Source organism: Girardinichthys multiradiatus, chromosome Y (genome assembly GCF_021462225.1).
Source record: "Girardinichthys multiradiatus isolate DD_20200921_A chromosome Y, DD_fGirMul_XY1, whole genome shotgun sequence".
Classification (NCBI taxonomy): domain Eukaryota; kingdom Metazoa; phylum Chordata; class Actinopteri; order Cyprinodontiformes; family Goodeidae; genus Girardinichthys; species Girardinichthys multiradiatus.
In genome coordinates, this window is record NC_061818.1 from 9,692,410 (window position 1) to 9,705,337 (window position 12,928).

At 38.8% G+C, this 12,928-nt stretch overlaps 1 protein-coding gene across 1 annotated transcript; it reads right to left on the reverse strand.

Moving 5' to 3' along the window:
• Positions 1-896: 896 nt before the first annotated feature.
• On the reverse strand, positions 897-8,732 carry LOC124864718 (solute carrier family 2, facilitated glucose transporter member 6-like). Its single transcript, XM_047359595.1, has 8 exons — positions 8,438-8,732; positions 7,016-7,287; positions 5,206-5,302; positions 4,741-4,840; positions 4,315-4,508; positions 3,974-4,149; positions 3,580-3,863; positions 897-3,016 (listed from the first exon to the last, which is right to left on the reverse strand). The coding sequence occupies exons 1-8, from the start codon at positions 8,489-8,491 to the stop codon at positions 2,703-2,705; spliced, it is 1,491 nt and encodes a 496-aa protein (XP_047215551.1). The 5' UTR covers positions 8,492-8,732; the 3' UTR covers positions 897-2,702.
• Positions 8,733-12,928: the final 4,196 nt, after the last annotated feature.

A 12,928-nucleotide genomic window follows, 5' to 3' on the forward strand; every position in this document is an offset into this window, starting at 1 on the left:
TTTATAGAGCACTTTAAATGCCCACAGGACCAAGTGCTGTAAACAGAGTAAATGAAACAGTAGTGAAATGATACAATAATAAACCAAAAATAAAATAACAAATACATAAAACAACCCTGTAATAAAATAATAAACACTCATACAATGAGTCAGAATAAAGTGAAATGGATTAAAATGTCAGAGTTCTGGGAGTTTCTTTCTATTCACCTGTTTTACCTACTACTAACCTCATCCAACCTCTAGATGACACCAAACACACGGTAGGAGCTGAGTCCACAGGTGTTCTCCATCAGCCTCTTCAGGAGAGGAGCTTAAGTACCCATCGTTGCCAACACTCCGGCGCCTGAGTGTTAACCTGCAGTGATAACTCTAGCTGGTCAAGAAAAAGTCTCCTTGTGATTATTTTTTTCTGAGTACTTACCTTCTCGTGTCCTCCTTCCCAGGTTACCTCTAGTTCCGAGCTTCTTATCCAGTCTGCGTATGCAGAAGATCCAGACTTTCTCTCCACAAGAGAACTTCACGGATTATCTTCTCAGTTGGCTACATTCGGCTTTCAAGTCTCCTCTCGCTACCTGTGAACGAACCTGGCTCACCCTCCACCGTGCTCCCCTCCAAGATCATCCACCTGGTGCCACCTCCACCTCAAGTGCAAGTAAAACAGAATTACCTGGGCCTTTCACTTATCCGTCACTTCTCCTCCCCACCTGGCGGATCTCCTAGTCACCCTTTGTAAGCAAAAAATATATCAAGATCAACAACCCAGAGTATTACCTGTCCCTTACCATTGATCCCTTCTCCATACAGCGGCAAGTTCCTGTTTCTCCAGCAAACAAAATATTTCTTAATGAACTTGTTAAAACCTTTCCTGTTTTCCTGAGTGTATTTCTGCATGTTGGTCAAAGCAGCTAGAAAAACGATGACATAAAATTTTAATTTATTAATAAAGGACAATTAAAAAGTCAACATCTCAGGTATTATTATTATTATTATTATTATGTACAGTCCCTTGAAAGAGAGAGGATGAGCTAACCATAACACGCATAAAGACTCATCTACATATATAGTCCTCAGCTGTTTCTACTAAAACATGGGCAGCATGTGCTAAGCAGGATCGACAGAAGTCCTGAGTTGCTGATGTAATCCAGAAAGAGTCCCAAGGTTTTGAGGAATTAATCTGGTCATCCTGTAAGTTTGGATGTCACATCAGTTCCATCCAATGCTTAAGATGATGGTGCTTTTGTTTGATATTTTCTAACAATGATTTTGCATCCTGTAGCATGTTATGTTGGAACACTTGCTTCAACAAGCTGGAGAAGGAGATATGTGAAGCCTCTTAAAACACGGAAAAACCTCACAATTGTAGAGGTTCCATGGTCATTTTGTAATAAAATCATCAATTCTTTCAATTAATAAATACATCATTAACCATAAACACACTGAAAAAAAAACTGGTAAAATGTCTTACAAATTTATTTGAACCATATACACTGTTTTGTAAACTGCTGGATATAAAAATATACATAAAAGGAAACTTTAATACAACAGTATATAATATTTGAAGCAGGCCATAAGTGGCACAAAGTGCATTTAGTATTGATATTGTATGTAAATGTAATGGCACACAAACATATTAAAGATGTCAGAAATGTTCTTATCCATTTCACCAGTAAGGCTGTATTTACTTAAGTTTTTTTAACTAATATAAACATATTTTGCTGTGTTGAGTTTTTGTAGCTGTCCTAGCTGTTGTTTAAATCCCTCTATAGAGGTTATATGAGTCAATAAACCGTCTGGAAGATTCTGAACTCTGATCTAAATCATGATCGTAGTGATCTAGTGTACCGTATTTATACTCATTGAACCACATTGTGTTCACATTACCTGCATCCCATAAATTTGACCTTGATGGAAGGGGCAAGAAGACAAACAAGAGAAACATAGCTGTTTGTCACAAGTAGAGGACAGATCAAACATGTAGCTGAGATTGACATTAAACTTTTTGGCCTATATGCAAAACATTGTGTGGGGGAAAACTGAGACTTTACATTACCCTAAACACACCATCCAAACTATTCCACATGGTGGTGGCAGCATGCTACTCTTCAAAAAAGGCAGGGAAGCTGATAAGATTGATGGGAAGACATAAATACAGGCTAATCCTGGAAGAAAACTTATTAGAGGAAGACTTGAAATTGAGGCATAGGTGTACCTTTGAACAGGACAATGACCCTAAACAGACAGCTAGAGCTTATTAATGTGTTAAAATGGCCCAGACAAAGTGAAATGACAATCTGTGGTAAGACTTGAAAACTGCTGTTTCCAGAAGCTCTCCTTCCAGTGTCACCAAGCTTGAGCTATTTTACAACAAAAATTGTGAAAATGTGTTTAGACTCTAGATGGAGAAAGTATTGAAACAGCAAGGGTAAACACATGTGCAGGACAGATATCAAGACTTTCCTGTATTTTAAAAAAGGTTAAAACCATTGCTTGTTGTCTATCACAGAATCCCAATAGGTTGCATTGAAGTTTGTAGTTGTAATGTAATAAAAAGTGAAAAAGTTCAAGTGGGATGAACACTTTTGCAAGGCTTTGTAATTATTATTAGAAATGAAACACTTAAAGTGAACCCCATTAAACTTTTTTTCTTTTTTTTTACTTTCAGAGCAAGAATCTGTCCTTTTGATTGGATTGACTTCTTGTTTTCAACTGGACACTACACCAGGGTGATTTTGTCTGATGGTGAATGTGCGTCCAGTCCTAAAGTAGTTCTCTATTTCCTCCAGCGAGCGATTGCGAGTCTCTGGTATGCACACGGCGTTGAACAGCAGGCATAAGACGCACACCACAGTGAACATCAGGTAGGGCACATACAAGCCATAGGTGTCTACCATGAGGGTGAAGAAAGCTGTCAACCAGCTCACAGTGACACATAAACCTGACGCCACGCCCCTCGCCACCAGCGGCAGCACCTCTGACATCAGCAGCCAAGTGATTGGTCCCCATCCCATGGCGTATCCTAGGAGACAGCCAACAATGTGATGATAAAACATGTGCACATAATAATTTTTTTTTCAATAAAATGGGTGTGATGACATGACAACCAGTTTCACCTGCCGGGTTTTAATGAGTTTGAGGATATGAATGTAGAAATGGTAAAAAAGGCAATAAGTAACTAAGTTCCAGAAGCTAAAACTAACAGCAAATGAGAAAAATAAAGTTGCTGGAGCCAGACATGCAGTAATTGAGCACATGCCTTATGTGTGTTAAAGTGTCTGTAAAATAAACGGTCTAAATACTCATAATACCAATGCTTCATTTATGATGCTTTAGCTGCTTAGTGAATGGGCTGGTGGACACAACTCCTTAAACTATGCCCACATCAAGCACTGAAAAGCAACTACACTCCCCCATCCCTGCCATTTCTTTTATCATTCATTAATGTTTAACGATTTTAGATTTAAAAATAAATGTATTCTTCATGAGCTACTAACCTGAACATGGTTGGACTGGACAAGTTGTAAAATATTTTAACTTTAGCTTCTGTTTTCTGTAACAAAAATACTTGGTGTCAAAACTCACCGAATATAAACACCACAGTGCTGATGAGAGGGATGACGCTCACAGCCGTTCCCTGGCTGGCCTGTAATGTGTTGCCCAGCTCAGCGTGGGAGCTGTAGCCCGGAGCTGTAATGTTTACAGCAGGGCAAGGTGTGGTGTGGGAGATCATGGTCAGAGTCAGAGAGGACAGAAACATCAGCATGCTTGAAGAGTACAGCAGGGCTTTACGTCCTGCCTTGTCCATCAGACTGGCTGCCACAGCAACAGAGAAGAGGCGGACTGCACCCACAATGGCAGCATCGTACCTGCAGAGTACAAAGAAGACAGGATGCTACTTTGAGTTGACATAACAAAAGCAATCCACACAATTTAACAAAGGATCAAAGCACAGATCGGCTTTTGTGTGATGTCTAACCTGGGCTCCATGGCAACATTGCTCTTAGCAAAGATGGGCTCCAGGTAGACCAGAACTGGCGTGATTCCCGTCATCTGTTGCAGGAAACGCATCCCAACTGAGATCAGGATCGGCCGGTAATAGATGGGCATGAGCAGTTGAGACCAGGTGATTTTAACCTGTGTATTAATGCTTTGCTGTAGCAGTAGAGACAAAACAAGACAAACACACAATCATTCACACTGACTTGATCTGGCAGTTTAGACCAGTGTAAAGATTGTGTCTACTAGCTAATCTATTAAAACCTAAATGATCCTCTTCCTGTTGTTTAAAACTAAATTTAGCATCTTCTAATGTTCTACCTGTATAGCATTGAGCTCTATATTAGTGTTGTAGTTGCTTCCTCTCAGCCAGCGGAGGGCCTTTTCTGCTTTCTGCTCCTGGCCGAGGGAGAGGAGTCTCCTGGGGGAGGAGGGCATGAACGCCAGCAGAATAACCATCAGCACTGCTGGCACTGACCCTGCCACTGCCAGCCACTGCCACGGTACCACCAGATCTGTACGTCATGGGTTAACACAGGCATAGCATGAAGAAATAAGAAAGCCACAAAGCTGACATACCTTTCTGATATGTCACTAAAAATATCCTCAGCATAAAGGGCTCAAAAATGCAGGTTGCATGACCTGTAGTGTTTTTACTTCACATCTGAAAGATGGCACTCTTTTGAGTATTATCCCTTTATTGTTTATAAGCAAAAGCAGCTTAGTGTGGATATAAATATACATTACCAAGGGCATAGAGTGTCAGGGTCCCAAACACAGCTGTGATCTGCGGGCAGGAGCCCAGAGCACCTCTGACTTTTTTGTGTGAGATCTCGGAGATGTAAACCTGTTGCATAAACACACAAAACACCATATGTAGATATGTATACAGCATATGCATGCAGGCAAGACCAGAAATCAGTGTTTGTTGTTATATATAAATCTGCAGTTTGAAGGTGAAAAATAAAATTGATTCTTTTGATGCTGTTTGCTTCGGTTTTCAGATATTCTGGGTGCATTCCACTGGAGGGAGGTCCCAGGACAGACCTAGAATACACTGGCCAAACTGTATATACCATCTTGCCAAGTAACGCTTTGGGATCCACAAGAATGAGCTAGAGAGTGTCAATGGGGAGAGGGATGACACTTTTTCCCCCACTGGTTTGGTACCAATAAATCAAAGGGACGGTTTAAAGGATCAAAGTAACTTACTGGAATTGATGCTGCAGTAATCCCCCCTGCGACACCAGTTAGAAATCGTCCCAAAAGGAGCATCCACAAGTTCACAGCTCCTCCCATCAGCATGTATCTGAGAGACACATTTATGATAGTTTATTACTAAAACTTTACAGACAAGGAAAAACATGGTGTTTGAATCTTATGCACATATAACCTTGGGGAAAATATAAATCATGTCCATGTCCAGTTTTAAGCACAGAAATGTTTTATTTTAAGTGTTTCGAGTCATGAAACTATTGCAAATCGGCTTATATAGTAATTATTTGTACACACTATTAAATTGTTGCAGCAGTTTTTGTAACAATAAAATCTGGGCATTTTGCTGCTCTAGATTTCAGCGCTCAAACAAATATCTTGTTATTGATATTAGCTCCCATTTCTTGGCGTTTGCTATTCAGACCTCTTTTTCCGTTGTTGTCTCTGCTCACACCCACCCTGTCGTTACTGGATTCAAATCGACTTCTCCGACCGGGTTTCTTATCAGTACTGTATCTTTGAACCATTAGGGTGTTATTATGGTGTAAACATTCTTGAAACTGTAGCTGAATTTCTTGTATCTCAGATTTTCTGTACAGTCTCTTTCATTGTGACAGTCCTGCTCTTTTAAACTTGGATTTGTAAATTAAACATGCAAATAATTTTATTCCATATTTATTAACATTTTATATAAGATCCATGGATGATATAGGATCTTGTATTTGAAAATTTATTTTTATTTATTCATTCTAATGTAGTTAAACGTGGCTAGACTTTGCAAAAAGCTGGTAACCAAGCTGGATGAATTGGTGTAATGCCAGCAAAGAGTTTTCCATTCTTTATTAAGAAGGGTATAAATCATTTTCCACATGCAATTAATAAGAAACAAACTTCTTAGTTGATTGAAGATAATTTTAAATCCGCCTGGGTGATTGTTGTAAGTAATATAAGAGAGAATCATCAATTTTCTCCTGAAATTGAAATGTCAGGGCTCAGATCTGCACAGTGTCATTTGGAGTTGAACATTCAAACTGATTTTGATCAATTCAGCTGTAAACAACCTTGCTGAGCCAGAATTTGCCATAGTATCTGTCAACTTGCCTTTAACTTTATCTGTGTTGGGTAAACATTAATAGTACCCCCTGCATACATTATAATATCATATAATATCTGTTTACATGCAGGAGATGAGTTGTTATTGTATATACTGAAGAGAGGTGAACCCAGCACAGATCCTTGTGGGACACCAAATGAAAAAAATCAGAAATTAGATAAAATTTCCATTTTTAACAGTTTCGGGTAAAGAAATTACAATTCATAAAATTGTGAAGGTCTGGAAACAATTTCTAATAAGTGCTTTGTCCAGTAAAATTACTGGGTGAGTTTGAATTAATTAGGAAAAAATCCTTGGCACAGTGCAGTCTTAATAATCTGTTGTGAATGACGAATGACTGAGGAGATTCTCTCTTGATGAATGATTGTGTCCATTCCAGAAGCATCCGTAGCCCCTTAGTAATAGGACAGAAAGTGTTTATTGTGAAAAGTACTGATCACTTCAACTTTTCCCATGTCCTATGAACAGGGCATTGCATGATAACTTTTTCTAGTTTAAATCATAAATTCAAAACACAGCCATAGTTCATACATTTATGATTTTTGTATTAAATAATGACTTCGTCTATTAGGCCAATTTGGGGCTTGTTACTGAAAATAATTTTTTCATTGTTCCTACATTTATATATAGTTTATAATACAGGAGGACCTAGAAGCTGTATGTCAGTAATTGTTGGTTTATAGTGAGAATCACCCAATACTCGAGGGCACCGCTGACATCATGATGCTCATTTTCCGTCCAATCAGGTCATTCAGCAGCATAGCCCCGAGCCCCCCAGCCACTGCACCCAGGGTGTAGATGGACCCAAACCAGGCAGCCTGGTCCGTGTCCATCCTGAGCCAAGGGTCTGCATCGGGACTTTTAAACTTTGGGAGGACGGGGGATGAGTAGATCAGGGAGTAACCAAAGTTGAAGTTGCCCAGAACTGCCGAAAACACAGCTAGATACAGTCTGGAGTTACTGATCTGAAATAAAGGCAGGTGGAGGAGTTAAAAACCATTAGAACAAAAATGTATGTGATTTGGTGCTAACAGTAACAGTAAAGTAACAGTTCTGGATTATTAGCCTAAAATTTATTTTGCCTCAACAGATCTATGTAACTGTATTTCATTCTTCCAACAGGTATTTAAGGCCAATTCAGCTCAGAAATGCCTACGTTTAAGCATTCAATGTTAAGTATGGGCTATCTTTGAAAAAGTTGTTCTATAGAATTAAGAAAATATGAAGCACTGTACCAGTTTGCAATTTGTTAATTCACACTACCTAAAAAACTGAAATTGTAATGCAATTGTAAAACCCAGCGCGAGTAGCTGCGTTTAGAAGTCACCTTGAAAGAAAACATAAAAAAAAGAAGTCCTGTTTGCTCCATGCCAGAAGCCAAGTTAGGGACCCAGCAAACATGTGAAAGGAGGTACTCTGTATAGATAAGACCAAAATGTAATGTTTTGGCCTAGTCAAAGACCAGAGCTAAATCAAAATAAACTTTATGGAAAGATTTAAAACGTGATGTTAACAGATGCTCTCCATCCAATCTGGCTTTGCTGGAGCTAAGTCTGAGCAGAAAATTCAGTCTTTAGATGTGACTTGCTGCTGTAATTACAACAAAAATGGTTTTATAAAGTATTGACTCATGGGCAGCTGAGTAAAAAAATTTTAAATATTTTTTCCAGTTCATAATTATTCACTACTTTATGTTGCTCAATAAAACCTCAGCCAAATACATGAAAGTATGTGTTTGTAACACGACAAACTAATTTTGAAGCAAGGCTTATACAGTGCCTTGCTTCGAAACCAGAAAATAGCAAAAGTATGACTTTGGTTAAATAAATGTTCTTCTTCAACTCCGTGTGACCAACCAGCCACCCAATAAAAGCAGCCTGTGGGGACTTCTTCATTTTGGAAGGCTTGGTTTTAAGGTTAGAAATACATGTTTCAAAAGAACCTAACGTAAACTTAAAACAGAGTTCATGGGAAACTGTGTCTTTGGAGCCTGACTTGTCTGTAACCATTCAAACAAGATTTGTAGAATTCACATAGAAACTGCAAAGAAACTTTAAATTAATGCATGATTTAGGTTATTGAAAGAAGGATTAAAATAAAAAAGCAGTCTCTAACCTGGGAATCAGATGATGCAGTTCTTCTATGCAGCAGTGGGGTCTCCTCATTCATGTTTTCCTCAGACGGCTGTGCAGCAGCTCAAAAAGTAAAGAAATAACTGATTTCTGTGGTCTGTTTCAGGATCTGCAACCTTGGCTTTCTGTGAGAAAGATCAGCTATTGCATAAAATTAAAAAACAATGCTTAACTTCAAGGTACCCACACAAGACCTTTCTTGTGCTTTTGAAACCTCATCACAGTCTAGCCTCCACCGAAAGGCTAGAAAACAAAACAAAAAATCATATCTACCTCCTCCGAAGCTTTGACTTGTTCCTTTTGTGATGAGCGTGTAGGTTATGGATTTCCAGGATAACTCAATTAAACCATCAGAGACAGTGTGAGAAACTTTGAGTCAAAACAAAACTGAAAGTGAAGAGAAAAATATGTTTATCCATGACTTTTGTAAGGGAAACAGGACTGATCCTAATCTTACTCTTCTTTTGCAGCAAAAAACAAAAAAGCAATGTTTAAATCAGTCACTTGAAAATATTTCATGTATTTTGCATTGGGCAGACTCAGTGGATTGAAGAGCACCAGAATCTACTTCTGCTTTGCAAATGTAAATGAAGTCACATCTGTGTGTGAAGGTCATAACCGGGAAGCAGAAGGGAGGTATCAGCTACATGATTGGGCCATTCAGAAAGAAAGCAGAAGAATAGATCAGCACCCTCCTGAAACGCAACGAGGGGGAACAAGGAAAGTACATGCTGTTTCAACCTCAGCCCACATATAATGAGGTTGACAACCATACACAATGGAACCAAGTCGGTGCTTTGCAAACCTATTCACTTCAACGTTTGCCTATTTTGTCACGTTGCAACCACCAAATTCAATATCTTTTATTGGAAATAAAAGATTCTGAATTGTGATACCAACACAAAGTGGTGAATAATTGTGAAGTGAAAGGAAAATAAAAATTTTTAGTTATTTATTTACAAAAAGAAAATGTGGTTAATGTGCCATCCATGTATTCACCCATCCCTAGTAAATACTTTGGACAACATCTGTTTTCTAAGATTACAGGTGCAAGTTATATTTCTCTACTAGCTTTGTACATAGACTGACATACTTCTTCTCAAAACAGCTTGAAGATGATTTTGTGTTCAGTGTGACGTGCATTGTTAGCTTTCCACCAAAACAACTCCACATGGCTTCTCCAGACAAGAGTTCTGAATTTGTCAATAATGTATTTCTTATTACAATTTGTTCAGAAGAACAACCTGAGCTGTAGAGGATCTCTGCAGCTGCCACACACTCACCATGGGCCTCTTAGCTGCTTCTCCGAAGAACGCTGTCGCTGTTCGGCCTATCAGTTTAGTTGGACGGTTATGTGTTGGTAGGTTTGTAGTTATGCAATACTCTTTCAAATTGAAATCTGTGAGATGTTCAAGGGATTGAATTTTGTTTTATAACCCAAGCTGACATTAAACTTCCCAACATCTTTCCCCCTAAAGGTAAAAAATAAACCTTTGTATTCGTCTATCACAAAAAGCAATCCCAGTAGAATGCATTGAAATGTTTTATTTTATTGGGATAAAATTAGGAACAGTTAAAGGGATGTGAAAAGTATTGCAAGGCACTGTATACCGCATGTGAATCCAAACAGGATGTCAGAATATGCTCTGTATAGTGTTTGGTGCTAACTTTGTTTACAACCTTTTTAACAATATTTCCATGTTAGTTAAATATTATTTGGATCCAAATGCAGCAACTTTGCAGCGCTACATCATCAGGCAAAACATTCAATCCTATGGATTTTTCAGCATTTTGCTTTGTTTCTTTTGAACCCAGATATCAAAATTTTCAATTTTCTCTTTGGAAAAGTAAAAACCTTTTGGCTGAACTAGTGTAATCAAGTGAGGTTTGTAGGCTTCAATATATTAATATAATGTTCTTACCTAATAATCAAATCTATTTGCAGAAGGGCACCAGGTCCTTCAGCATCCAAACAACCCCAAAACATGATGTGGCCATCTGCCTACTTCATAGGTGAGATAGTTTTCTCAAGCTTGCAAGCTTTGTTCTTTTTCATCCAAATGTAAAGTTGGTTAATATTCAGTTGTAGTTTCCTGGGTGAACCTAAAGTTCATGAATAACTAAATAATTGAATATCCCCATGAATTTAAGAAGTCAGGTGATACAGATTATTAATTGACATATCCACTTTGCAATTAAAAAAGCCCAACCTTAAATTATTCTATCATCCTGATACACGCTACATACAAGGCCCCAAGAGTTACTGAAATGATTGGAAAAGCTCCAGAAACACACATGAGCACTCATCATAGTCATGTAATACATGACCTTTGTCGTTAAGGTTTTGGGAGTTTGCTTTCCTGACCTTTAAAGCTGCACACAAACACATCAAAGTTTGCATAAGGATGTGACTCTGACTTGTACAGGAATTCATTTATTGAACTGTAGAGAGCTATACTCATAACCATAAATTAGAATTACTATAACAGAGTAAAGGACTTTAAACACCTGGAACACTGCACAGAAGAAAAAAGGGCTAGATTTACAAATCAAGGTCAACACCCAGTATTGCTAATAAGATGACTGAAAACTCCCGCTTTTGTCATGCTATTAGCAGCAACATTACAAACATATGTCATGGCATTTCCTAAATTGTCTAAATTAGGAAATACTAACTGCTGAATGGTTAACTTCTTTTGTGTTCCCCTTTCTTGACTGAAAAAAAGTACTCACATTATTGTGTCACACAATGTTGCACACGTTTTCAAAATAATTCATACATGGCAGTAATGTAATCAACCTAATTAGTTTCTACATGTAGACTAGCAGTCATTGAGAAAAAAGCTCATCATCAATGAAGACAGTTTACAAGATTTCATAAATTACTTGTTGTCTGTAAGGGTGGTGGTGGCTTTCGGACCCCACAATGCAGACAGGTCGTAGAGATGCAGTGAATAAAAAAGTTTTAATCAAATACGTGCAGGTGGTAGTGGAGGCAGGCATAGGAAGAGGCATGTCAATAGAGGCAGAGCGGGCTCAGCATGGCAGACAGGCATAAAAACAGTTGGGGAACTGAATAGGCTGCACTCACAACAAATAAACAGAAGACCAGTGTATATGAAGGGCAAAAGAATGAAAACAAAAGATGGCTGGAACAACGTCATGGACTTGTGTCTGTACTTGTTCTGTTAGATCTCAGTGCTGCATTTGATATAGCTGATCACGATATTCTCTTGGAAAGGCTGGAATGTGCTGTAGGGATCAGAGGAACAGCACTTGGCTGGTTTAAATCTTATTTGTCTGACAGATTCCAGTTTGTTCATGTTAATGATAAATCAATGTTAAACTCCAGGGTTGCTTGTGGAGTACCACAGGGTTCAGTACTTGGGCCAATTCTCTTTACTAATATGCTTCCAGTAAGTCAGTCAGTCAGTCATTTTCTACCACTTATTTCATAGTGGGTTGCCGGGAAGCTGGTGCCTATCTCCAGCAGTCTATGGGCGGGAGGCAGGGTACACCCTGGACAGGTCGCCAGTCCATTGCAGGGCAACAAACACAACCAAGCACACTCTCATTCACACACCTAAGTGCAATTTAGAGGGACCAATTAACCTAACAGGCATGTCTTTGGACTGTGGGAGGAAGCCGGAGAACCCACGCATGCAAGGGGAGAACATGCAAACTCCATGCAGAAAGACCCCTGGCGGGAGTCTCAATAAGTAATAGGGATAAATTTCCACTGTTTATGCTGATGATACTCAGCTTTATTTATCCATAAATCCTAATGAATTCAACAGGTTAGATAGACTACAGGCATGTCTTGAAGACATAAAAACTTGGATGACTTTAAAATTTCTGCTTCTAAATTCAGACAAGACAGAAGTTGTCGTCTTTGGACTGGAATCTTTGAAAAAGAAACTCCTTAGTCAATCAATTGATGTGAACAGCATTAAATTGGCCTCTGGTACTAAAGTAAGTAACCTTATTGTTATTTTTGACCAGGACACGACATTTCAGAATCAGAATCAGCTTTATTGCCATGTTTGTACAGACAAACTGGAAATTTGACTTCAGTACACTTTACTCTCCGTAATAAAGAATATGTTTTTAAATGTTCATATACAAGTGACTTTACAATAGAATATAATGTGGGATCAGTCCTAGTATGCATGGTGTTGTTCTGGAACTCTGACTGCTAAGTGTTCATCAGATAAACAGCCTGGGGGAGGAAACTGTCTCTGTGGTGGCTGGTTTTAGTAGACAGCGCTCTGTAGCACCGACCTGAAGGTAAAAGCCAAAACAGTTTGTGTGCAGGATGTGTGGGGTCTGTAGAGATTTTAGCTGCCCTTTTCCTGACCCTAGACCTGTAAAAGTCCAGGATGGAGGGAAGGTCCGCCCTGAAGATTCTCTCTGGACCTGTCCTGTGTTGTGGATGAGGCAAACCACACTAAGATGGACAAAGACAGGACGGATT